This window comes from Poeciliopsis prolifica, unplaced genomic scaffold, assembly GCF_027474105.1.
Source record: "Poeciliopsis prolifica strain line A6 unplaced genomic scaffold, Auburn_PproV2 SCAFFOLD004, whole genome shotgun sequence".
Lineage (NCBI taxonomy): Eukaryota > Metazoa > Chordata > Actinopteri > Cyprinodontiformes > Poeciliidae > Poeciliopsis > Poeciliopsis prolifica.
This window is the reverse complement of record NW_026562379.1, coordinates 6,649,874-6,677,817: the sequence shown is the minus strand read 5'-3', so window position 1 is coordinate 6,677,817 and position 27,944 is coordinate 6,649,874. Positions and strand designations below refer to the sequence as shown.

At 38.7% G+C, this 27,944-nt stretch overlaps 1 protein-coding gene across 3 annotated transcripts in view; it reads left to right on the top strand.

The window, feature by feature from the left end:
* The window catches only part of kcnab1a (potassium voltage-gated channel subfamily A regulatory beta subunit 1a), a 90,755-nt gene that overhangs the window by 3,062 nt on the left and 59,749 nt on the right, over nt 1–27,944 (top strand). Inside the window, exon 1 of one of the 3 annotated variants that reach the window (XM_055028364.1) lies at nt 4,027–4,517. The exons of 1 other annotated variant lie outside the window; for it this stretch is intronic. In XM_055028364.1, the coding sequence (XP_054884339.1) occupies nt 4,237–4,517 (281 nt within the window). In that variant the 5' untranslated portion in view covers nt 4,027–4,236. Of the gene's footprint in view, nt 1–4,026; nt 4,518–25,960; nt 26,824–27,944 lie in introns of those variants that run through there. One more of the 3 variants, XM_055028365.1, reaches the window with a different exon arrangement.

Sequence of the window (27,944 nt, the reverse complement as noted above, 5' to 3'; positions counted from 1 at the left end):
TGAAACTATATGAAAACATTGCACTCATAGCACCGCCTTTAATCTAACCTTGGAGCCTAAAAAGAAAACTTGTGTGAGTAGTAGACCCAGTTGTTCTGACACAGATCATCCTAAAACTGTCCCTGGTTCTCAATCTCTAACAATAAAGTATTGTCTCCTAACAAGTTTTATTTCCTCTGAGGAGAGCAGTGTTGGTTTGTGTGCCTCAACAGCATAGTGATCTCAAACACACATCACAACCATTATATGAATGAATAAATCTTTCTGAAAACATGTGGTTTCTCTGTAAACTGCTAAGGAATATTTACCCTGTGGGACACAGCAAAACTCTGATAAATCCAACTCTGTTACCCACATTCTTGTATATAAACTTCTAACCACAACTGCATTTTGGTGTTTCATTTCTTTTCTCGTCATATATGTAGTTGAAAAAGGCTGCTGTTAGCTGGGCCATCTGGCTTTGGTCCAATTTTAAGTTGGCGAGTCCATCACTGGAGCCAACAACATCGCTCATCCACTTTGACAAGGCAGTGGAATTAGATTTCCTAATGCCATTGGCAGCAGGTGTGACAATGCTGTGGAAACATGACTCTGTTGTACAGACAACAGCAGCACGTGTTCCTGTCGAACCTGTTGGATGAAGCGTGGAGTTGTTGCCAAGATTGGCATGTTTCTCTCGTGCAGCAGCTACGCTTTTGGACTTATAAATGTAGCTGAGATTTGTAACTACATTAATGTGAGTTTTGTTCAACAAAACAACTAATTATTAAAGTGAAATTTCCAAAGAGCTCTTAAAATGGAAATCATACTCAAACTGCACTTAATGTTTGCTTCCCAAACAGTTTCTAGTTTGATAATGCAACATTTACTCTACTCTCACTGGTCTTCATTAAGGTTTTGACTTTCAATAAACATTGGGATTTAATGGATGATGTAGGCTAACACACTGGTACTAAGCAGGAGCAGAACAGTCCCTCAGTGCTGGAGACTGATCGCTGCCATTATAATCGCAGCCACTCAGTCAAATGGTGAGGAGAAAAGCTCGGCTGTTCAAGTAAACAATGTAAAAACAAATTTTTATGTCCTGCAATGTTCAACAACCTCTTGAAAAACGTCCTATGTTTAATCTTTTTCGCTGAAAGAAAATCAAGAGGAACAGTTTTCTGTGCTGCTCGTTCTATTTCTGTCCCACTGTGGACACTGGATAATTGTCATGGAGCACAATGATTATAACAGCGATTCACTTGGGGGAGCGAGCACGAGGAGGAGGAAGGGGAGAAATAAAAGATAGAAAACGACAGCTAATTAGTCTCAAGGAGCATGAAGCTGATTGTAGAAGCTTAGAGAGGAAATGTGTGGAACAATAAGCGAAGACAGAGACAAATGAGACAGAACCCTGGCAGTCTAAAGCTATGAAGCAGAGTTCAGTTTGTTTCTGGATGGTCCTCTTCATGGCCTCCCCCTCTGCTTCTCTGCTCTGCCTTTTTTGGTGTTCTTGTCAGCAGCTCACCTATGCACATGATGAGCAGCTCAAAGGCAAACGCCAGGAGTCATAACAGAAGTGAGGCAAAATATCCAGAGAAAGGGCAACAAAACATCAACATCAACCAAAATCAAGTTCTGTTTTGATAATACAGCCCTTAGTTTTACTATTGAACACGTGGCCATGCAAAGCCTCCATCTGTATGGATCCCATGTCTATAAATACATGCTAAACACACTTAGGCACTGCATAAACTCAGCTGACATTCCTGACGCCTGGCTGGATCAGTTTTTCCATCGACCCTGCTGGACAACAAATGCAGCTGCCCCCCCTCTCCTGCTTCCACCGACCTCTCTGCCTAATTCTGTGTGCTCAGATGTGCATGGACTCGCTTTCACCTTGGCAATGCTGAAAACCTTTTTTAGTTTATAAATATCTATGCTGCATAAAAAAATGGAGGCTCTGAGGCATAATGGGGATCATGACTGAATAAGTGCAAACCACTTTTGTTGCTAAGAAGGTCAAAGACCTGAAATGTGAAACATTTTGGGGTCCAGTGAGAATACCCTCACATTTTTCATCTCATGATACAACACTTTTCCAACACTGTTTATGAATTTATTACAGACTTCAACAATGATACGAGTTTAAAGATGGATGGATAGATAACAGACAATGCTGGAATCTTGTATTGTTCCAGTAAAAGTAAACTTTTTTGCAGGTTGTAAATTATGCTTTTTAAGAATTGATACAAAGCTTAAAAAGAGGAAAAGAGTATTTTTTTAAAATCAACATTTGTGATCTTTATATTCTTTATATCATGTTATAATGTTATTTCCTTATCAAAGACATACCTAATGTGTTGCTTTGATTCTTTCAAGAAATCATTTAATCTGCTGTTACAGCCATTCAGGGTGGCTAAGTGCTTCCTCTCATCTTTTCCACAAAGGTCTTCTTTGGAGCTGCAGTCTCCTACCACATACTTTCCCCACAGCTCCTCCAGACTAGCAGCAGCAGCAATTAGCAAACACCTGGCGGAACATGTGTGTCTGCTGAGCTGCATGAACTTATAATACGGACTACTTCTCAGTCCAAAACTCCTACGAATTATTGTAAATGGCATCATGGAGGAGCATTGCTGTGTTGATGTAAATGTCGGGAAGAATAGAGGCTTCTTAAAGAGACACAGGCCCATTTTCTAGGAGTAAAAATCTGAAGTGAAATGTTATATTAAGTTGTGTTTGATGTTCAGCACTTGATTCTGCTGTAAAATGGAACCAAGTGCATAGCAGGTGCATACCATACCTTTATGAAAACCTACAGAAAAACCAGTGACCTAAGAAACCAAAGAATAAATGTGGATTTATTCTGAAGCAGTGAATGAATGAAAGCATTCATTATCTGCCTGCATGCGCAGATCTGCAGAAAGAGTGACAGAGTGTATCTGAACACAGATTTCCTCATATGGGAGAACGGCATTTTTCTTCATTCCTACAATCCACTGGAGGACTAGACATGATGTCACTGAACGTTCTCATGAGAGAACCAAAAGTGTGTGTTTGTGTGTGTAAGCAAAGAGAAAAAAGCAGCTTCCCCGATTTGTTATAGTGGTTCACCTTGTTAAAAACATGTCCTCCAACAGGGTGAAACTGTGCATAACATGCTGCTGGCTATGTATGACAGCGTGTTTGAGGGTTGTTTTTTTAATTTCAGATGTTTATTTACAATTTCAGATGTTTATATACAGTACAATTTAAGAAGTGGACAGATAAGGAGATGGAATGGTAGGAAACTAAATATAAGATAAGAATGAAAAAAAATGAATTTATGTTTAAGAAAAACTTTTCATATTAACGTTAAAACATTTGAAAAAAGCTAATTTATATGGCACAACACCATGCAAAACGTACAAGACAAATGTTAAGAGGGAGATGGAGACAAGAAAGAAAACCAGGAGTTGGGGAAAGAGCTTGTGGTGTAGGGAATAGTGGGAGACAAAGGAAGGATGATGAGGAAAATGAGAATGGTAGAACAGATAAAAGGGAGTAGAAGGGGAAAAAAAGGCTAAAAGGAATGAGAGAGTCAAAGAAACCAATGAAGAGAGAGAACGACAGAAACAGAGAGAGGGAGAGGTGGGGGTTAGAAGCATAGGGAGGGAGAAAAATAACGTCCCAGATTCCCAGGCCATTTAATAGGGAGCAAAACCAAACTGAGCTTATATTGTAGTCTGGCTGAGCAAGGGGCAAAGTGACAGCATGACTGCATGTTTTGTGTGTGTGAGAGCAATAAGAGGGGAGGGGGAAGAGTCGGGGTTATTTGTGAGTGCATGTTGCCACTCTGTGTCTACATGTGGGGTTTGAAAACATATGTGGCCCAGCGCATCGAGATGTACATGTAAGGAAAAAAATCCGTTTTCACTGTGTGGACATGCGGCTGCCTGCAAGTTGATCGGACTCCGTTCATTTTGTTGCATTTTTTTTCTCTTGGAGTATTTTAAGCTACTTCTTTTTTTCTCTTTTTTAAATTAGAGAGTAAAAAAAAAACACAAAATCATTTTGTCTTTTGTTTGGAGAAAAATTTTCTATCGTTAGATTTTCATCAAAAGCTGACAAACTCCCCCTCCTCAGCTCTGCACAGGGCTGAGTGGGTGAGGGGCCTACCTGGATTACTGGGAGCTTAGATGTTTGTGGGGCACACAAACAGGAGAAAAGAGAGACTGAAAGAGAAGATAAAGTGACAAAGACAGCTTGAAGATGTACCTGTATAAAGCAACATGCCCGGAGATTCCCAACCCGAAGCAGAAGAATTCCAGGGGTCCTGGTGGAGTTGGGGTCCCGACCCAGGGCCTGGGTCAAGGGAGACTGATCAAGCAGGTGTCCATGGGGCCCGGGTCACAGTCTTATGCCCCTGTGATGCTGTGGGCCACAAACAAAGTCAACAATGCAGGGCAGCTCAAACAGCTGGAGGAGTTCCTCAACTTCCATTCGCTGTCTTTGCACGACACTGTGAGGAGTCAGACTGGCATGGTCTACAGGTAACCCGACCTGGCTTTGTTTTCAATTTGCAGTCCACTTACCTCTGAAATCAGTGTGTAGGTTCAGGAAAGGGGCTATGTAGTATTTCCTGTTTCTACATGAAAGAAATTTAAGAGAAAAAGTAAAATGTTCCAGATTAGATAGTGAAGTAAGAATGATGCATTTTCAAGCTTTCCGAACATTTGCAGAGAGAAAAAGATCTCCAGTCACTGCTGCGTTAGTTTTATGCACCTTAATGTTCTTTAATATTCACTTGAATATGTTATCCACAATGCATTATATGGACTGCTGAGCTCACTTTAAATCTAAATCTTTATGGTTCTTAAACACTTTTAGAGAAAGGAAATTGATTTTTGATTGTGTTCTTTAACTAAATTACATACATTGAAGTTGACACAAACTAAAACTTTAACAAAATGCAAATAAAAGTAATCTTAATATTTTTCCATTAAGCATTAATTGAAATTTATAATATTTTTGCACCAAAAACCCCTTTCGTTTTCTAATTTTGCATTAACTTTAGCAGGTTTGTGTTGTGGACACACAATAGAAGCATAACTGGAATCATGACGGCAATAATTCGGCTCAGCTCTGCATTTTAAAAGCAGGTTTTTTACCTGATTGGCTTAATAGTCAACTGTAATCAGAAAGTCAGCATTAGACAACAGATTAAATCACCTTCCTGTTAAAGGTCTATTATTAAATTATTGCTTTGAATGTTATCTAGTTTCTGTTTGTACGGCGCTGGTGGAAATGACTGTTCTGTGCTTATTGTTCAGAGGGCTTATCATGTATGTGAGTATGCATCCTGGTTCTAGTGAGTGGTTGGAGTGAATGACTGGGACTGTTGATCGCTGCTCAACCCTCAGGCAAGGAAGCAGCATGTAGCTGCCTTGCACACACTGAACTGTCTTTGGTAGGATGGAAAAGAAGTTGTGCAGAACGAGGGATTTCATCTTTATGTTGTCCTTTTCATGCTTGGTTTACTCTAGATTATAACACTTCAAATAACAGCAGCACAAGACTATTTTTAATCTACCTGCAGAAATATTGTGTTTGCATTTACAGGGGGCTATACTCTGTGATTTTAAGATGTGTGTGCATTAGGGTTTTATATTTGGAGAGGCTGCTGGCTTAACTTTTCCATGAATGACTCTATGCTTTGGTCATTTGAATAGTCCGTTTATCCCCCATGGCTTTCACTCAATTCTCTGCTAAATTCTGCCAACATACCTGAATGTATTACAGTCAGTGTAATAATAAAGTGACCTAAACCTATGCTAAAGTTGCGCTGGCCTAAAAAAATGCCAGCTGTTTCCATTAATAAACCAAGAAATGAAGACGATCTTATTCTGTATCAATCTGCTCATGGGAGCTGGAGCTTTCCAGATTTTCCTGCAATAACTCATACAAATGTATGCCTAAACATTTAGGATTATAGGAGCCTAATAAAATAGCTCTTAAATAATTGAGGATCAGTAGTAAAGACTCTTGTGTTAATCAGAGTTACAACAAAAAGAAACATTTACATGCAATGCCATCATTTTCTTCTCTAGCTTAACCACCAGGATGCTTTACTCCTTTTATTGCTTTTGTAAATCAATTATGATGTACACAATTTCTACAAAGTAGTTAAAGAATATGTAATGTAAAATAAGTGATTTCATAAATATTCACCTTCTTTAAATCAGTATTTAGCAAATGCACTTGTCAGGATTGCATTTTTAATCCATTCTTCTTATAACTGTTCATATTCTGTCAGGTTGTGTAGAGATCAGCTGTGAAAATTTAGATAGACAAATTGTCTAACAGATTTAGGTCTGGGCTTTGAGTAGGCCACTCCAGAACTTCCACCTTGTTGTCTTCCAATCATATCTGTGTAGCTTTAGCTGGATGGTTTGGACCATTGTTTTACTGGGAAATAAAAGTCCTCTGAAGCCACAGTTCTCCTACAAATGGAAACAAATTGTCCTCCAAGATTTTCTCATATTTTCTGCCTTCGTTTGACCTTCTACCTTTAACAGCTTTCTAACGGCACATTAATAAAAACTCTCTACTCTGTTGTGATTTATGGATTTGGTTTGCTACTATTAGGAATATCAGTAGTCACCATTTGCCCTGTCACTACTCTGTGGAGGAAAGCTATTTATTAGTCAGGCTATCTGCTCAGGTCACTAACCTGCAGTCAGACATGCCGTCCGTTGCTGGTTCATTGTAGTTTAAAACAATAACATTATTCCAGTAAGAGCGATAGTGCCCAGGTTAAAAGGGAGGTGTTCACTTTGTGGCAACCGGAAATATTTTCATCCACATATTTCTTTCTTATAAGTGAGGAAAAAATGTTTAACCTTCTTTTGAGTGGTAGATGTTGTGCCCAGCAAAAGATGAGGAGTGAGCATCTTCAAACAGCTAGTCTTCAAATTGACACATCTTTCTGTCAAAGAGCAGAAACTATCAAACTATAACTGCAACAACAGCCAATACTTATGTATCACCTAAATCTCATGGTAAAAGCCTTGATGGTTAAAAACCTACCTTTCAAATGTGAAGGGCTTCTTTTATGTTTCTCTGAACCTTTTTAATTTAAATTTTTCAGAAACAATAAAACAGGAGCATAAAAAGCAATCATTATCAAGATTTGTGCAATTTCCATCTCATTTTTAATCAGTTCAGAGTTAAACGGATGGTTTTTTTTAAAGCATTTCGGTTTGGAAAGTTTCAAGCAAACAAATGCAGCATTTCTGCATGCACACACATTTTCTTTATTGTTAGTGTTAAGGTTATGAGCTGTGGTGACAGTTGGCTGTTGTTCAGTTCAGAGCATTTGCATTAAACATTTCCTCCAGGCTGATGTGGCCAATGTTGACACTAATTATGTAATGATGAGGACCAGATACTGTTGCTATGTATGGCACTTTGTGGGGCCTGTGAGGAAAGCTATTTTCCCAGAAACGTATACTAAAATACAAGCTTCAGAAATGGATATGGACAGCCCGCCAGCACACGTGTCTTTCTACAAAACAGCCTAGATTCACTCTAACTTCACTTTGTCTGTTGTCTCATTTGCTTTATTTGTGTGAAATAAGATGCAGCTGCTGCAGTTTCCTGTGACATTTTTTGGAATATTTCTGTTTTTTTTAACTTCCAAAATACACCATAATGCCTGGTACGCTTTTTATGTGACGTTATTAATTTGGGAGAAACAAACAGTCTGTCTAGTAAAAGACAAAAAGCAGAAACGTTGCACATCCCCTTTTAACCTAAATGCCAGTGAGCCAAAAGCACTCTTCTAATTTTTGATTACTTTCACTGAATTAAAGGGAATCAATTCAATCAGCCAAGTGGAAAGATTAATCAAAAGTCCATGATATTGCTGGATACAGAGGAGAGTGAAGGAAGTGAAGTGACGTGTTAGCCTGTAGGGGGCAGACAGACATATTATGGGACATATGGTTTGTTATTGTGTGTTGCGGGATCTAGGCACTCACTCTGTGAGGTGAGTATATTGGAAATGATAAAAATTTACTGCCAAAACTAGATTTAATAGGAATGAACTAAAATTCAGTGAAACATCCTCCATAAGTAGATGGTGTGTGTGTGTGTGTGTGTGTGTGGGGGGGGGGGGTCGGGTGGGGGTGTGGTGCGTGTGTGTGTGTGTGAGATTCTCCAACACTCTGGATCCCTCTGATTAAATGAGCTAAGCCTGCTTCCAGACAGCAATTTAAAGGTGATGGAGTTAATGCCCTCACAGTTGCGTCCTCACTCTGCGGCCCCCTCAGTTTGCAGGCTTATTTTTTGTCTCAAATGTGCAGCATTGTTGTGCTCACATCTATTTTTTGACATCATAAAGTTTATGTCATAGTCAAAAGATGAAAAAAGATTATGCTGAATAATTATCTGTTAATGTGTAATAAGAATTCCCATTAGAATGCCATAATAATAAAAAATCTTTGGATTTTGCATTTTTAACTACAGACATGTTGCAAACTAATTCTCATTAAAGTCAACTCCACCCTGTTGTACAATTCTTTTATTTGTGAGTTTCTCTGTGGACTTTAACTCCAGAGTGTTCACAAGAACTTTGCCTATATCTGGATTTTTCTTTTGTTGTAGTTCATGCCTAAAATATTTGAGAGAAATACTCTGACATTGCTTATACCTCCACCTGACAGTGGAGGAATAAGAAGTGACAAAAGGCAGGGCCAAGATCCCTAGTCTGTCAGATATTTAAGAAGTCAGCAGGAATTAATTTATGCTTTTTGCATAGCATAATTTGGCCCTCACATTTACACAAGTTAGGAAACTGCATCTGGTGTTTTTTTTTTGTTTGTTTGTTTGTTTTTACAGTGGTTTCTCTACATAGTCAGAAGCAGATATGAATTTCAAACACTTTTGTTTTGTAGGTAAAAACATAACAGGTTGAGAGAACACCAGCAGTTTGTTTGTTCTCTTATTCTTACTTAAAAAACCGATGGGAATAAAAATGTTTTTGCAGGTGTCTACAGAAAATGCAATGGACATTCAGCTTCAAATCGGTAGACCTATCAGCAGCCAATCGGAGTGGGACTGATTCTTGTTGTTTAGTTCGTTGATATGGGCAACAGGAAAACACCAATGAAAGAGAAATTTAAAGTTAAGAAATATATCACATCAAAAGTATTTTCTACCCCATCCAGCTAATTGAAATCTGATTCTCCAATCGCTTCTATGACCATGGCTCCATAAAACTAAGCACCTAACCAGAAACATTTGTGAAGTTTCATCTCTAGATGAGTAGAAAGGTGTTCTATTAAGTAATAAAAATAGCCTCTTTGTCTTTAAATCAAATGTACAAGTCAATCTTTGTCAGCTGCCAGGAGAAGAGCGATGATCTAGATGTGCTGTATCAAGTGTGAAGGTGCAGATGCCAGGGTTTTTTTCAGGGGTCATATGAACAATTGTGGTGAGGAAGAATCTGATTGCTCTGCAGAGCCCTGACCTCAATTATGAGCAATCTTTCCCTTTCTATTGTGTTACATGTTTACGGCTGCAGGTTTAATTTTGTTTGCAGTAATTTTATAGGTGTGTGAGCATGGTTTACATTATTCCTTGAAGGCTGTAATGGGCGGCTGCACACAGTTGGCATGCTTCTAGAGAACGAGCACGAGTGAGCACACACTGACACAAGCGCGACACTTGCGGTTGGACGCACAAACGTACACATGCAGATAAATGCGTCATTTGCTCATCCTTTATTCATCTTGGAAAACGAGTGAATATTTAACAGAAGAGCTGGTGTCCTTTTTGAATACTTAATTGCTCCGACGGACACAGAAACCTACATTTGCGTTGTACATTACATACATAGTTATGGTTATTAGAGAATTTAAGCACAATTTTCTGCATTAACTATTTTGTTCTGATCACTGAGGTTGAATAAATTAATATGAACAGGTTTAAGGGTTTTTGGCTGAGACAAAATGTCCTGAAAAATTATTTGTATTTATAAGGAATGTAGAGAAGGGGATTATGCTGAAAGTATTTGATGTATACTGATGTCTTGTATAAATGCAGGTGGGCGTGTTAAACCATGAAGGGCTTTACACAAAGGCCATTAAATCAACCAAGACCCTGTGAAACCTGTGGCAACAAGTGATAAATTACGCTAAACAAAGAGACAGAGCATCACCTTCTTCTTTGTAACTAGAAAAGTTGTTAAAGTGGCTCTATGTGCAAAATATTCATGATTTATGTTGCAAGGTTTTAAGAAAGAATTTCACTTCCTCAATGCTTTTTGCTTTTTCCAGGTGATATGAGTATTTTGAGAAGCGTTTAACAGAAGTGTTAGTAATTACATACATTTGTATGATTCTTCACTAAATTCCTACAAGCCTTGCTATTTGGGAACATTGTGGCTTCTTATTCAGCTACAATGAGGATGGAAATAAAAATTATACATATTTGTTTGTTTCTCTTGACTGAACATGCTAAAAAAAAAAAGCATTGAATAGTGACTAAAACCAATGGAATGGCTTTAACCTCCAAACAATAGTTACAGACAGAGAACCATTGGTCCAAATAAGTCCAAGCCTAAGAATGTTCTTTTTTTTATATAAGTCTAAGTGAACCAGATAAAAAGGCAAAATGAATAGATAAAATAATCTACAGTTCTGTAGTAAATTTTGCATTACAAAGACAAAAAAGTTGATTTTCCCAGCCATGTAGTGATGATGGAACTTAAAGATCAATGCCTAAAGTACCAACATCTCTGGTTCATTAAATACAAACGCACTAATTCACAATTTTTCCTGGATTCCATTTATAAATGAATTGGTTTTACAGCTTTAAGAAAGATGATTAAACTCTTCTTACAATCACCTAATATTCCCAGCACACACACACACACCCGGCTGTGGTGTTTCACGTATGTCAGCACGAGCTGACTGTGTGAATCAATAGGAAATCAGATTGCCCTATCGACACGTCCATTCAGTCATAGTGCCAGGCTGCTGTCAGTACGGATCATTGCTTGGCTGACCAATCTCCAAAGCTTTCCCAGCACATAAAAGGTCTTTTCTTTTCAAGTGTGAGAAATCTGAACCAGGACTTAGAAAAGCAGAACATGACTGTAAGTGAACAAAGCAATATTGCCAGCATGATGAAGTACATTCTAGTGAATGTTGGTTGATCAATTATCAGCTTTTAAGCTCCTGTCTTTCTACTCTGGTCTTGGCATCCGACTGCTTGGCCCTCCTACCCTGTCTTAGTATTTGTCCATTATTGATGAGGACTGATAAAGTTTTCTTTAGGAGGCAGATATCTCCTTCAGTCTCAGTGAGGTTGTATAAGGATAACAACCCCTGCAGAGCTTCATCTTACTCTCCCACACATCGGAGAAGGCACCTGGCCAAGTTCAGCCTTACTCTCCAAGACGCTTACACACACACACACACACCAACACACACACCCCCACACGCACACACACACACACACACATGCACACACACCCATACACACAGGCACACACACACAATCTTGTTCTATAAATCTATTAAGTGATGTTGAAGGTGACTTCCATTTCTGGCCGAACTAAAGTGCCACAGCTCTAAACGACATCTTGTAATATCTTTGGACGTATGAAGTATTTATAATAATAGGTGTGGGCTTAAGGTCAGAGGAAGATTCATCTTTTCTCTGTTTAATTATGTTTTTGCAACAAGCCTTTCAAGTGTTGGTTAGGTGTGTAGAAAGCAGGATGGGTAACTGTGTGGGTGTACATTAGAGCCCTGTGGGGGGAAACTCGAGACTCTGTGGATCAGTAAGGCACAATTATAGGAAAATGAAGAAAGCAAATGAGAGTCCTTAGAGACTGGAAAGGAGATCAAAAGAGAGAAGCAAAGAGAAACCCAGGAGGTGTGTTTGTAGTGTACTTTGTGGTCTTCTTTCTTTGTGTTGCCACAAGGGGGAGCTGTGGACCCACTGAATTTGCAAGGTTTTGACTTATATGCGTGAGCTGATGAGCATTTTCTCATTGTTGATTAAAAATGTGAGCCTTTACTCCTGCCACCTTGATGTCTGCTCCTGGAGCACCGTGATGCTACTCCTGTAGCATCACCAATGTTTTATTTATGAGTGTCATAATTGCCGTCACTGTCTGAGACGCTTAAAGTCAATTATTCATGTGTGCCATGAAATAGCCCCTTGTGCGCTGTGCTTTGTTTGCCTAGAGATGAGGGAATGTTTCGACCAAGGCGAGGACCTGCGGTGCTCCTGCAGAGGTGGAATCGGTTGTGCTGTCACCTGCTGTGCATTTGAAGAAACAACTTTCCAACTCTGCTCAATATTATATCCAACACAGCACCTTTATAAAATGAGGTGTGACGTCATGTTGGAACTATCTACTTAAACATTATTCAAAGATGACACATGTACATACAAAAGAAGGTTTTAAATGAAGGTGTTTTATTATTGTGGGAGAAAAAAAACAAAAACAACCAAACCTACATGACCCTATGTGAAAAAGTGATTGGTTCCATTGTTCAAATATAACTTAACTGTGGTTTATCACACCTGAGTGTGATAAACCTTCGAACTCTGCATGGCAGAGTTCGAAGGCAAAAACCACTGCTAAGCAAAAGTAACATTACGTTTTGTCTTAATTTTCCCAGAACATACCTTGATGATCCCCAAAGCCTTTGGGGAAACATTATTAAAGTATTATGTATAGGCTATGTACCACAAGCCTGTAAGAATAATTTTAACCTTATGTCATCTTTGAGAATTAATTAAATGTATAGATAATCTCTATTACTTAATGTTTTCCAAGTTTTGTTACTTGTAACCTGATTTACATTTATTTTCCTACCAAATCACTCTTATGAAAGCAATCATCATTGCTTCTAAACAGACACGTTTGTTAAATCCTATGTCACAAGTTGCATGTGTTTTTTTTAAAGAAATATGTGTTTTAGAACGTGGTGCAGAAACCAGGAAAAGATAAGATTAGATTCACTGAGAAACCTGTCTTTATATAAATATGTACTTGCTGTAACATTAATTGCACATTTGAGACTTAAATGAAGCGGAACTGTATAGAACCTCATAGTTTACGAAATAAAACATAGTTTCAAGCCCAAAACTATTTGGGCTTGAAACTATTTAAACTATTTAAACCTCCTAGCTTTAAATCTAAATCCACCAGAAATATTATTTGTGGTGTAACTCTAAGTACAGTTTTTATGTTAACAATAATTCAACTCATTCATTTTGGTGATTATTAAAGCCACATTAAAGTCCCTGTTAGAGTAGTTAAGTGGTTTGTTGGGATGTAAGAGCTCTCCTCATTATTGTTTCTCCTTCCCATTATCTTTAAGTAGATTCATACTAAAGCATCATGATGTATGTTATAAAGCTAATAATTATTTCCTACAGGGAGTATTGAGGAATTAATTTCGACAGCAGGGTGATTATTTCAAGAAGTTGTGTCACAAAAAGGTATGCTCCAGAAAATGCATTTACATTTTGAGTGCTAAATATCTTTATTATTATGTATGTAATATATTCTTCAATAGTCATCAAAAACTGCGGATTAAACTAATTATATTTAGAAGACACTCACAGTATGAAGCTTTTTTGTTAGTTTTAGAGAAAATTAAAGTAATCTTAGCAAACAAAGGCAAAATGAGACAGTATTATTTCAAGCCTTCATGCAAAACAGTCCATGTTAAGTCAGAGCAAGAATAAACCAGAATAGGCTGCATAAGCAATATGTTAGATATTAATAACCATATTTCATCTTCTTCTTCTTTGTCTTTTTGCTCATCTTTCTACAGGCATTTTTAAAATTTATCTGCTTCTGCAAGTCGCCTGCCTTGTTATTTAAGCAATATACAACTACTCAACCATTCAGGAGTTATGTTTTATTCATTGGTTTCTATATTGTAATTGGCCCAATGATAAAGACTACAAATTCAGGTTCAGTTTTGGAGCATTTTCTAAATGTTTGAAGTCCATTTAAAAGGACTGTAATTCATGTTGTTTAGGGGGTCTCAAATATCTTTCCTCAATGTTTTTCTTTATTTAATATCAGTCAGATTGGATGGAGATCATCTTTGACCAGCCATTTCAAGTCCCAATTGGGTTTAGTTCTGGACTGTAACTGGGTCATCACATGAATATACTTTGCTCTAAACTAATCCTTTTTACTTCTGGACGTAGTGGTTTATTGTGAAGAAACAAAAATTTATACTGTGACTTTTTTCATACTGACCTTCATCTAGCTTTATCCATTTTCCAATTAACTTATATCAGTTTTGAGGTCTTTGACTCAGAAATACTTTCTCAAAGAATGATGCTGCCACCACCATCTTTTTGTGTTTCAGTTTTCTGTCTTGGATCATGTTTAGAATGCAAAAAAGGAGAAATTTGGTCCACATTAGTAAAGAACCACGTTTCACATGTTTGCAGGGTGAAAGCAGCTGGTTACGCTGGGTGGTTCTATTTAGAGCTTTTTGAATGAAAGAAATCTGAATACATGCACACCACACCTTCTGATTTGTAAAAACAAACTAAATTAAACAAAGAAAATTGCAATTATTTTTCCTTTATTTTCACAGCCGTGCAAATTGTTTGGATCTGTCACAAAATCCCAGCAATAAATGAATTACTGTTCAAGGAATGTAAATATATTTACAAAGCTTTGCATGTTTCTTGACATAAATGTAATCGGGGTAGTCTTGATTTCAGACTGAAGCATTTAGTGAAACTGCATTGCAGATGAAGCAGCTGTCGAGGAGGGTAAACACAGTGAGTATTTAAATCATGAAAATCACAAACAAAATATAAAAAAGAGATTATGACAAAGCCAGGTTTTACCTCTCTCAGTGCCAGTGCAGGATTAAAGATGCTACCTTCTTCCACTAAGATTTTGTTTTCTTTTTTGTCATCTGCTCAGCCTTGCAAAACTTATTTTCAACAATGCAAAAAAGACAAAAAATAATCAGTGGAAATGATTGTTTCTTTTTATTAGATACATTTTTATTGTTCCCTGAAATACCCAGTGAAAATGCAGAATTACCACTGATTTTAGAAAATATGTACTTAATTTTTAATTCTTTCTAGCAACCTGTGCTTTTACCCTGGTTATGAAAAACCTTCATCTCCACAGTAACTGCTGTGCATCCTTTATTTCTACAGATGCTGCCTGGTTGCGTTCTGGAACCTTTATTCTTTCCCCGAGTTTTTTATTTTTTTTATTTTTTATTGCTGCCTTTTCCCACACACATAACGCCTCCATACTGTTTCCATAGCAATGCTATTATCGAGATGACGACTTTCTCTCGTTGTTACCACTCTTGACTATCAAGTGTCTGTATCTGGAGACTCTCTGGCAGTGAGGAATGCAGGTCTCTGCCACAAACAGTTAATTGTGTTGTCGGTGTAGGCGTTTGGGCCAATGGGGCGCAAGGTGGAGAGCAACTTGTGTCATCCTTCATAGTACAGCGGATAACTTTACACAGAACTTCATGCTCTCCCTCGCTGTGACAAGAATTACATCTAAATTGCAGTCTGCAAACTTGCCTGATTTGAAAACCTTCCCTTACAGAGCAAGCAGAAAGCACTCATTTCCTTTTTCACCGCTTTCTCTGAGCATATTTACAACCGTGACCCTGAATGGAAACAGCTCTGATCTGAGATGAAGAGAGAGGAAGTGTTAATAAACACTTACACACGCGGAGGCACAGGGAAACATTTCACCATTAGCACACAGAACACAGCTGAAGCTCACCTGCAGAAGTATGTGTACACGACAACAATCCATTTGTCTTCTGCTGAAGTGCACAATTTTCATTCAGGCACCTCATGTGGCACTACACACCAATATTACCATGGTGACCAACTTGGAAATTGAGACATTGCGACAATTAAAGCTTGTGTGTCACACATTATTGAACATGTTGCTCAGCTAATAGTGATAAGGTACATAGACTAGTTGCATTATTTATGTATTACAGGCAAATGCAACTACTTTCTTTGAAAGAGCTCTTCACTAAACAGTTTTCTGATCCCTGTTGATTTGTACTTTTTGTGATTTTATGTCAATGAACCACCAGTCAGTGAACTGCGCAGCTACAATTTGTGCTGGACAAATTTGAAAAAGCATGACCCACTTAATGTGGATGGTTTGCAAAGAGACATCATAGGCCTTGCATATTACTGTAACCTAATGGATCTGGTTTTGTGTGTGTGTGTGTGTGTGTGTGCGTGTGTGCGTGTGTGTGTGGGGATGTGCGTGTGTGTGTGTGTGTGTGCGTGTGTGGGTGTGTGGGGATGTGCGTGTGTGTGTGTATTTTTAAGCAATGTTGTTTACACTGATAGAGACTCTGTGGTAGCTTCCTGTCTGTAAACTGCCCTGCATGCTGTTCCCATAAAGCTGCTGAAGTGGTGACAGCTGAAACTTTAGCCAGTGCATTCACAGTGCTGTGTTTATCAGGCAACACGTACACAAATAACTAGAAGTACATTGAAGTATCTGATGAACTGAGGTCTTAACAAGTCATATTCAAAGCATTGCTTTTTAGCAAACTGCTCTACATGAAAACATCCACACAATATTTAACTAAACTAAACATTTAGTTTTTCAGAACAGTTAAAGTCATCAAAATATTTCTTATTCGCTAAATATTAAAAACAATAAGGGGCAGATTTTAAGAGATTGTAATAAAACATTCAGAAGTTTACGCAATTGAATGTGAAAGAGTTTTAAGTTGCTAATTTGTTTCTGATTAATACATATGGATCTTCTTTTCACCTCAGGCATAAACATTTCAATGCTGCAAACCATTATTTCCAGTTTGGTATAGTGTATTTATTCTCCCCCATCGTTTTTCTGTCGCTTGCTCTGTGTCCCACTTCCTCTGATGCAGCAATAGACTGAATATTTGTGTTGTGGGCATTTTATCAAGCTGCGTACAATTGAGGCCTTTTCATACAAATATTCAATCATATGCAGTAAATTAGTATACATGTTTAGATGAGGCCCTTTGTCAGTAAGAAAATTATCACAATTAAAGGAAATTAAGGCTTTGTCACATCCATAGAGCACATCTCTATAAAGTACTTCACATAGTAATATTTTAATTCATTAAATGGGTCTGAAGTCTGAAGTTGACATGTTGCTGATCTCAAGGCCAAGACATATCACAATAATATGCTTACAGCTGTGGTATCATAGGCCTGTGGTTTGCCCCAGTGCTGTGAAAGTCATGCTTTAACGTCACAAAGCATCATGTTGTAAATACCCTGGAGTAATGAGTGACATTCAGCTGGTTTCTTGGACATATTTCCCAGAATTCCCCTCTAATCTTATAAGATAACATGAAAGATAAAACTCACATGCCTGGTGACAAAAATGCTCCTTCAAAAAATACTTTTGTGACCCAGAGCTTACTTTTTATTTATTTATTTTAGCAAAAATATAAATAATGTTATATGACATAACTACAATTATGAATGTATAATAACATGACTTACAATATATACAAGATAAAAGAAAAAGAGGGATAATATAACTTAAACAAGAGTGGATACTGGTTACTGGCTACCTTGTCTTGTAAGGTGGGATTTTAATGTCTCAGACTTGTTTTTGCAGCAGATGTAGGACACGGCTTTTAGCTTCCAACCCTCCAGGAGCCATTTTTGCAATATTATAAAGTAAGCCGTCTTACTAAAAGAATTCACTGCCAGCAGGATAATACACTTAGTACACCGATAAGGCAAAGCATTATGACCACCTACCTAATAGTGTGGTGTCATGCCAGCCTCATCTCCTCCTGGACTCCACAAGACCTCTGAGCGTGAGCTGGACTTTCTGGCAGCAAGTATATAGCAGCAGGTCTGTTGAATTTTGTAAGTTATGCTTCCATAGTTCGGACTCACACAGAAGTTGGCTTATTTATCCTACAATGTCTGGGACAAAATGCTCACTTGCAGTCTCACTTCTCTCTCCCACTTCACCTGTCAGTTGTCATAATGTTGAGCTTGATCGGTACATATTGCCACAGTTCGGAGCTACAGTGTATGTAGCTTATTTTGACCCCAGCTGTTCCAGGAGAAGCTGCTTCCTGAGCGTCACATCACACATTCTGGTTCCTCTCTGTAGGATTTGGCCCAGCTTGGTATCTGAAATGCATTTCCCCAGGCCCTGAATTACATGTTTTAGTGATTTCTAACCACTACATACAGGAAACACCCTGCAAAACCTGCTGTTTTTAAAGATCTGTGTCATTTTTCCTGCTTGCAGGAAATTTGTGACACTCAGCCTTAAGAGCAGGTATTTTATTGCTGCTGGACAATGGGTGAAATACCCATTACTTGTCCATGGTTTTATTGTGGAGCCTCCAATTTTGTAATTTTTAAAATATACTGAATTTGTGATATTTTTTTTATAGTAAATGCAGTTTGTTTTGACAGTACCAAAAAAAATCTAGTATTTTATTTGTCATTGTGTTTTCTTGGCAGCTGCATTTACAGAGGTGATACTACCTCACGTCGTGTTCTGCACTGAGAACAAGATCTGTCACAGGGTGCAAAAAGTGATGCTGTTTTTATAACTTTCTGGTCGGGTTTTGCTTGCCATTCTTTTCCCTTTAATTTTTGGCCTGTTTCACGCCCGGAGAAGCTCCAGAACATTTAAAGGCAGCATGACTTTGTGCAATGAATGTGTGTTTGTGTGTACATGGCCTTGCATATGATAGATTTTTCCAACAAATCCTATGTTGTAAGTTACGACTGCTACTTATGGAGCCCGAAGTGCAGGTCCCATAAGAACCGGTGCTGTTTTTAGGTTAGTGTTTGGGTTAGTTTAACAACTGTGTTGGTTTGAAAGCTTTTTCAATTAGTTAAATGAATGAAAACAGCATTTTGTATTTACTCTGTTTATCTTTCTGTGGTATTTGATGGCCTGAAACATTTTCATGTGACAAAGCACTGTGTACATTAACGAAACCTCAACAAATCATGACTCAGCAATGGCTCAGATGTGAACTGGAGCATTTTTGTTTACAAAAAGAAGGGGGAAAAATTGCTCTCTTTTTTTCAAAAGGTTGTTGCAATGTTATGGTGTCAGATCTTATTTCTGTCTGTGATTCTTTTTCTTCACGTTAGGGTTTTAAGCTCTCTGTTGTTGCTGCTGAGGGAAAAGCTAAATGTGAGGCATCATGAGCTGTCTAGTATGTACTGCATAGCATTTATTTGGCCTTTGTTTACAGTTGTGCTCTGAGTGTAATGATGTAAGTTAAAAGGACAGCATCAGACTTGTCTTTCCTCCCACTTAAAGGACAAAGTTGTCCCCAAAATCATGAGCTGTAGCACTGAGCTTCTGCAGGGGACAGATAACATTGAATCAAACTAGTTTGCTTCATGAAGGTTGTTCTTGAACAACATGCAAATAAAGTATTTTTGTTAAATGATGAAGTTCTTTTAGGATTTTATTAAAAAATAAGGTTCTCCAAGTGTTTCAGAAACACCAAAACGTTTTTTCTCCAAAGAAAGAAAGCCCTAAAACCCCCCTTTAAATACAAGGTAACAGCATTCTTTTCTCTATGAACTATATATAAAGCCCAACAGTGAAGCACTTTAACATAGCTTAAAATAAGACAACGCAGAGGCTAACTTTTCTTTGGAAAAAATAGTCAATCTATTGCTCTGTCAGAGGAAGGGGACACAGAGCAAGCAATAGCAAAACAATGGGGGAGAATTAGTTAACTATACCGAACTTGAAATAATGGTTTGTAGCATTAAAATGCTTGTGAAAAGAAGATCGATATGTATTAATCAGAAACAAATTAGCTTCTGATTGCCATTCAGAATTTCTGCCTGTGGGAGATTTGGAGGTGAAACTTCGAAACAGCATAGACTTAAATTCACATCAAAAACATTTTGATGTGAATAGAAACAAACTTGGAAGCGTCAACAAAGAGGAGATGAGACAGAATGAAAACAAGAAACTGACAATGAGCAAAATCCATCTGATCTGCAGCAACCATTGCAGGTGCTAATCATTGGTCCATTGGTATACATATACTGTATGTGGATGCAATTTAAAAACAAATTGTCCACATAGAGAACATTAATATAAATTAAAAAATATTCAGACTTTTTCCTCCACTGGCTACAACTATAAAAACTTCAGTTGACCGAAAGACATCAAATTAAAATTTAGCAAAGAAAAACAGTAAAGAAGGCTTAAATTCAAACTGAAATCTGAGAAATTACAGTGAAAGAAACATTCACACACACATACTTTACATTTGCCTTCATTCTAATCATTGCCAGTATATTCCTAATTCTGGCCTAAAATCAATTCACACCTTAGTCCTAACTTAACCCATAACCTTAATTTTTTTTCTTTTACCCGTTCAGTGAGGTGCTTTCTGCTTTTGTCTGGTTGTTTTACCAAAGTGCTCTTGAGCTCAAATCAGAAAGTTATTAGAAAGAAAGATATTCTCCTGGAGTTCCTGTAATTCCATCATTTATGTATTGCAAGGTGTGAAGGTCTGCTGCATGTTGCTCCATTTCTGAAATGCTGCTAGTTTTACACCAGATTATACTTTTTGAATCTTCCACTTGTGCTTCTTCACCACAAATTATGTTTTAAAGTCTTGGGGAGCATTAAGATGCAAATGCAAAGGAGGTGTGCAGCCTCTGAACGTGGAGCATGTGCACCACGTTCAGAGGCTGTAATCCTCGATGCAGTTGTCCTGGTTTCAATTCCCGCATTTCTTCGCCCTCCCTCCTATCAGGCTGCGGTTCATTAAAGGTCAGTAATGCCAAGAACCATTTTGAATTGTGTCATTTCAATCAATCTTTTCTAATGCAGTACATAAAAATATGAGTAAAAAAATTGATAGGAACAAAGTTATTGATGAACTCTGGGAGTAAATACCACTCCTAGGAAAGTTCTGTATTGTTCCATGTTCTTGCCATTTGTTGGTAATGGCTGTGTTTCTTTGAAATAGAACAATTGTAATTTTGTGTTTTTTTCCCCCTTTATTTTTATAAGATGGACATCTTAATATCTAGATATCATATTTCTTTCATGGTCTGAGACATTTTGGTGTGACGAAAAATCCAAAACAGAAGAAATTTAGCAGACACTCTTGCGCCTCTCTGTAAATGAGACGACTTTTCAGGCCTTGCATATCTTTGTAGATTTGTGGCTGTCGTTTAAATCTGTTCTTTTAGGCTGTAATTGATTATATTCAAAGCTCAAACACATGAGAATGTCGTTTTTTAGTTTCCCTCAGAGTCTTGACAAGCCACTAAAATAGCTAAATTGTGTCACCAAAACTAAGCTCTAGCAAAAGGCAACTCAATGGGAATTCACTGAGTTGTAAGTAGACTTTTGCTGACCAAGTGCAGCATGAACTCAACGTACACACGCAGCTGCTAAAGTAGGACACAGGCAGAGCTTTGCACTCAGAGTTACGAAAGTTATCACTTGCTGGATACAGGTCAGGTGCAGCTGCACAAAAACAAAACAGAGATGGCAATCAGGAGGAGGGAGTTGAAGACCTGAGAACCAATCAAAGAGAAAAAGATGAATTTTACCCTCAAATGAGATGCTTTTCTGTAAGCAAACATGGTAAGCAAACTGGTTGGCTAAAAATATTTTGATACAAACCTTCTGCATAAAAACTGAGATAGGACACAGCTGCACAGCTCTCCCAAGCTGACTGATGAATCAGGTTGAGTTTAGCTCAACTGGAAGAGCAGAGGCAAACATCACAGGCTGCAATGAGTCAGTTTACTGCAGCACAGACAGAGAGGATCCCACTATGGGTTTTTTAATCATTACATCTGAAACACATTCATACAAGCATATAAAAAGTGCAAAGGTAGAATAAGTTGGCATCTTAAGACAGTGTTGGTAAACCTTTCTGGGAGACATTTTCTAAATTTATTATTTTATGAGGTGAGAGCTACAGTGAAAAACTCCCAAAATGTCTCTAATACATGACGACTCATTTCTCCAAATTTTATATTTTTATGTTTCTCATTGGAAATGTTAACTCAGCAAGTCTACGTTAATAAAAGTAGATACTGGTCATTTTAGACACATTGCAGTAATACCCTTGATACCAGAACCCCAATTTCAAATTTTAGTTTTTAAGCCACTACAACCAAAGTTAGCAGAAATATATGCATAAAGCTAATCTATTTGTGTTTATTACATTTACAGAATAAAAGTTTTACTTCTTCAGTTGAATTGCTGAAATACATTTCAGTAATTCAAATGCATTTTCATGCATGTGGATGGATGTGCAGGGAGCATATTGGTTTTGGGGAAAGACACATTCTACTGTTGAAAAACTATGGATGCACTGTTTAGTTTTGCAGCCAATTTGTAGTCCATTTGTCTAAAAATCAATCCAGCTCATGAGACAATATGTGATATTTGCCAAAGTTTTGTCAACGTTTTCAGAAAAATCTACAAGTCTTAACACAGAGCATGTTTGGGTTTGGTTCACAGATTGAGGCAGGGTGGGTTAACTCTAACTGAACTACGTCCCTCAAACATAAGGGCTCTCAATTTAAGTCATTAAACACTGGAATAAATCAGTGTTCTGTTGATGTGATGAAGTTAATTTAAAGTCGTTTGGTGACTATTTTATAACAGGGTGCATGATTTATTTGGAAATGCATAGAAAACGATTTATCGATCCTTTAATCCTTTAGTCCTTTACTTACAGTCGTTAATCCCTCTGCACATTTCACTCTTCATTAGTGAAAGAAGTTCACTTTGCTTTCTTGTCTGGATCTGTTTGGAAATCTGTGGATCCATCCTCCTCGGAGAGGACAGATATTGATTTTGAATGAGCCGCTTTTCCATTTAGTCTAAGACGGGTCTCGAGCTGTAAGTAAGGTTCAGTGAGGTGAAGGATGCTGCAGATGCACAGACAGTATGAAATGTGCAGAATGTGAGAGTGCCTCTTCTCCGTGTTTCTCAGAGTTAAACTGCTCCCTCAATGCAGAAGCAATTTCCTGAGAAATACCTCAGCAAAACGAATGTCCATGGAGCCTTAAAGGTGTTAAGCCAATGCACATTATCAGCTGCTCTGCCCCCAACAAAAACCTGCAAATCCTGAAACAATTACACAGATTCTGACTTTGCGTGTGAGTGTTTAATCGTACCACAGAGTACATCAGAATTGGTGAGCGGTAATGTCAAGAGGTGAAACTGATAGCAGTGGAAGCCTGTAGACTACAGATGAGAAAAAGTTTAAACACTTGACAGCAATAATCAAAGGACATCGAGAAGCAAAATGCTCCAGTTACCTCAATTTGACATCCTTGTAGAATTAAAGGAAAGTGTGATTCACACCAAAGCATTTGTAAAATACATAGCCATATGGACAAATGGACACTCTTTGAAGTGCAAAAACACACAGAGATGCAGAAACTTCTTCTCCTTTCAGCTCTCGATTGCCTCAGTCCAAATCTTTTACTCTCGCTAGATTTACATCTTAGCATCTCCCTCGATCTCAACTATCGTTTTTTTCCTTCCATCTTTGATGCAATGCTGCCTGTAGGGGTTGAATGCGCAGCCTGTTATGTGATTTTGGGAGAATAATTACTTTGTGTCAGCAAATATTTCCCTGACTAGAATATTATGAAACTTCTTAAGCATTTTCATGCATGTGGATGGATGTGCAGGGAGCATATTGGTTTTGGGGAAAGACACATTCTACTGTTGCAAAACTATGGATGCACTGTTTAGTTTTGCAGCCAATTTGTAGTACATGGATTTTGCCCAGATTAACCTGCTGCTGAAATAACATGTCTGTGTCTATCATGTGTTAAAATCAAATATTTACACATAAAACAACACACAGGATATATAACCAAGCAGCTTTAGGTGGAACCCAGGACAACCAGAGGAAGTGGAGTGCTAATGCTTTAATGATAAATCCATGCTCTGCCCTGCTGTGATGCTACAGCAAGGCACAAATGGAGAACTCTCTCAAAACTGACATGACACAGAAAGGAATATGGGAAGAATAAATGAAAATATCACAGAATGCATTGGAAGGAACCATTGGAGAACGGGGGAGTTATTTATGCTGAGGATATAGTGGAGAACAGCAAGCGAACCAGAGGAGCTACTCACAGGTGAGTAGAGACAGTTGGGGAAGAGAACTGGCAGAGGAAAGTAGGAGATGTGCAACAGCTGCGCTGAGAGACAGGCAGAGGGAAGGAGAAATATAGACAGAGCAAGATGAAAACAAGCATCTCCAAATCTGAGAGCAAGGTTAGGGACGAGGCCCTACCTTATAGGGAGGCGGGGTTATTATGTGAAATCAACTTTTTTAAGCTACATATCACATAATAATAATTCTTCATGAGAAACTGTACATGAAGTGTTGCTTTGAATCTTTTATGCATGTTTGAGAAAGTTTTGTATCTCCCAAGGCAGCTGTTCGGATGTGCCTAAGCACTTGCTCAGACTATGCAGATGCTTGCTTGGAGCTTCCCCTTCACAGAAAATCTCTGCCCACTCTTCTACCACTCAGCTCCTCCAGACTAGCAGCAGCAGCAATCATCAAACGCTGTACATCTACTGAGCTTATCACACAAACTACATCACAGTCCAACACTCCTAAAAACGATTGTAAACAAAAGAGGAGTGTCAGAAAGAGCAGGAGCTTCTTACACAAGCAAATTTTGTGGCGTGAAATTTCAAAGTCAGTTTATCTTTAAGTTATGAAACATAGTTACTTAATTGAGCTGTAAAATGGCGCTATGTGCCCGAGTAATAGATAACATTGGAGACAGGTAGCTAGGTTAGTTTTACCTCTGCAGTGATGCATGTACGATATGGATCCGTTATGGTAAAAGAAAGCTTAGCCAAAAGACAAAACTCTCGATTTACCTGTTGATCTTTGTTCCTACCCTCATCTATGGTCACGAGTTTTGGGTAGAAAAGAACAAAACTGTGGTTACAAGAGACTGAACAGAATTTCCTCTGCAGGTTACCTGCTGTCTGTTGTCTAAGAGGGACTCAGAGTAGAGCCACGTCTTCTACACATCAAGAGGAGCCAGTCAATGTTGAGAGGAGCCCTAACCTGATGGGACTCAGTGGGACTGTTTCTCAACTGGTCCAGGAACATTTGGGGATTTCTTTGGAGGAGTGGTTGAGTCTGGGTCTCTCTACTTAGACTGCTTCCCCCACCACCTGACTCCACACTTAGTAGAAGACGATGGATGGATGGAAAGATGGACATGTCACCAAAATGAACAATCATTATAATGATACTCTGGAACCAGCTTTGGTCTGTGACTTCTCAAAGCCTTTGGCTTTTGTTATGGGATTGTTTCACACAACTTTTTGTCTCTGGGAAACATAATCTCCTTCATGAACCAAATGATGACAGGACAGATCCATACAACCTGCGCATAATTGTTTGAACAAATAGAGCATGGCCTAGATAAAAGAACAACAAGAAAAACATTCTGTTCAGTGTTCAAACAGAACAAATGGTTTGATGTGTGGGGGAAAAAACGGAGAAAATAGGAGGGAGGCCGTCAAACACTGTAACAATGAGAGGAGGAAGAAGACAGGTGGAGTGGCAGCTAAACACACGGGGAGAACAAGTAGGAGGGAATAATGGAGAGGAACAGTGTGAAGCACTACATTTCTCTCTCCTCGCTGCCTGTGATGCTGCCCTGCTCACAGAATCGACAACAGAAAGGGGATGTCAAAAGAAGCTGAGCACCCAAACACTGAGAGCAGATCAAAAAGAGAGAAATGTGGGGAAACTGGGGCACACGCACATTAGTGAAACTCAGTGAAATTTAGGAAGCATGTGAGAGCTAAGACGGAAAAAGTGCTGATGGTAGAAGTGTGTATCCTCCCAGGTCCTGAGCCTGACCCATCCCTCCACCTTGTTCATGCTGCATCTGTACCCTGCCTCCTTCTCCATGCTCTGACCCTGTCCCCTCCTCCTTTACCCTCCTCTTATTTTTCTCTCACATGCCATCCCTCGCGCACTGTTTCCCACAGTCAGACCAGGGAGAGCGCAGCGCCTGGATCGCGTCTCTGCTTCTCTCTGCTTCCCGTTTCCTTCCTCTGCCAACCCTCTGCAAGCGCACTCTCTCTCTCTCTCTGGTTTCCTCTCTGCAGCTAAAATCCCACAGCTCGTCTTCATAGGCAAGCCGCAAGAGAAGAGAGAACCAATGAGGAACTACATTGAGGATCCAAAGAAGAACTGAGGAGTCCTTCTTGCCAGGGTCTTGGCTACTCTGCAGTTAATCTTCTGAGAGGAAAGACTGAAGATGGAAAGCTGAGTCTAAGCACAGAAAGAAGGAGAAAAGGACTGTTTTGCCTTAAAGAACAAAGTGATGAAGACGGAGCTTCTGCAAGTGAACTAATAAGGACTTAATCCATACACAGGAAAATTGCAAAGAACTCCAAAAGTAACAGGGGGGGGGGGAAGGAAAGCGACTCTGACAAATCAACATATTTTAGAAGATCTGACTGAGAGAATTGAGGTTCTCCTATCAGTTTTCCTTTTTTCTCCTCATCTGTTTTTTTTACGAGTTTTCCTGAAGCTCAGCCATGCAGGTGTCCATCGCCTGCACGGACCACAACCTGAAGAGGGGCAATGGGGACCACAGCAAGCAGAACGCCACCAGCCCCAACGTGGTGAACCAGGCCAGGGCCAAGTTCCGCACTGTGGCCATCATCGCCCGCAGCTTCGGCTCCTTCACTCCCCGACACATCTCCCTGAAGGAGTCAACCGGCAAACACACGGGCATGAAGTACAGGTGTGTGTGTGTGACTCAGAGATATGTGTTTGCTGGATTCAGAGGCTTGGAAAACATTCATACCAGTCCACATTTTTTGTTTTTACCTTTATACTCAATTCTTTTAAATCATAACTGTCAGTCTTTATCTCAAAAATAATTTTTGATCTTAGTCCTTGTATGTGCTTTAATACTCGACATGAAAAGTTTGAGTTTAAGAAAGCTTTAATGAGCTAAAACAAACATCAAGCATCATGTTTTTTATTTTATTTTATAAATAAGCTCGCAGATGAATTTTAAAAGAAGGCAACATGAGAAATCGAGATCCAGTTTTGGTTTACATGTGAGATACGTAAAGCCAATTAATGAAGATTATGAACATTGTGTTTCTGGGGATTAAGCACTCAATAACTAAATGTCAATAACTAAATGACAGCTTTGACAAGATCCCACATAATTTAGTCTTCCTCAATGATCAGTTTCCAGAATATTTGACTTGGATGAAATCACTTAAAACTTCTTCCAGCACTTTCTTCTGCGTGCTGCACATTTTAAACTTCATCCTTAGTCTTTATTCTCACATTTGCAATGAATCAGGAAGTTTCAGATGTTTCCTACGAACCTCGTTTTTGTTCATTGTTTTGGTTTCTTACTTTGGCTCATACACTCTTCTCCTTTGCTTGTCGTCCCGTACAAACTTTCCGTCCTGCCCTTAGATGCACAAAGATGCACTATATTTTCAGAATGGAAGAGCACTCTTTCTCCTCTGCCTCTCTCCCACACACCTAAACACTTCTCCACCTGTGTGACATGGAGAGACAGCTCTGCAGTGTGGGCAGCGCGTCTGATTTGACCTCCAACAGAACTCAGTTGAGCTGCGGCTCAACTGAGTTCTGCTTTCCTATCTCTTGGGCCTCAAGACTTAAAATCTTGTCGTGTTATAAACCTTTATCTTTACAAGCTCCAAACAGAGTTATCAAATCCAACCTGAGGGTGGAAGCAGTTGGTATGCTTTGATGTTAGTCAGAAATATAGAACTGATAAAATGTGGGCATTATAATTGATAAATCAGTGAGTCAATTCATTTTCCTCATAATTCAACATCAAATGAATATATGTATATATATTCAATAGCTTCCATC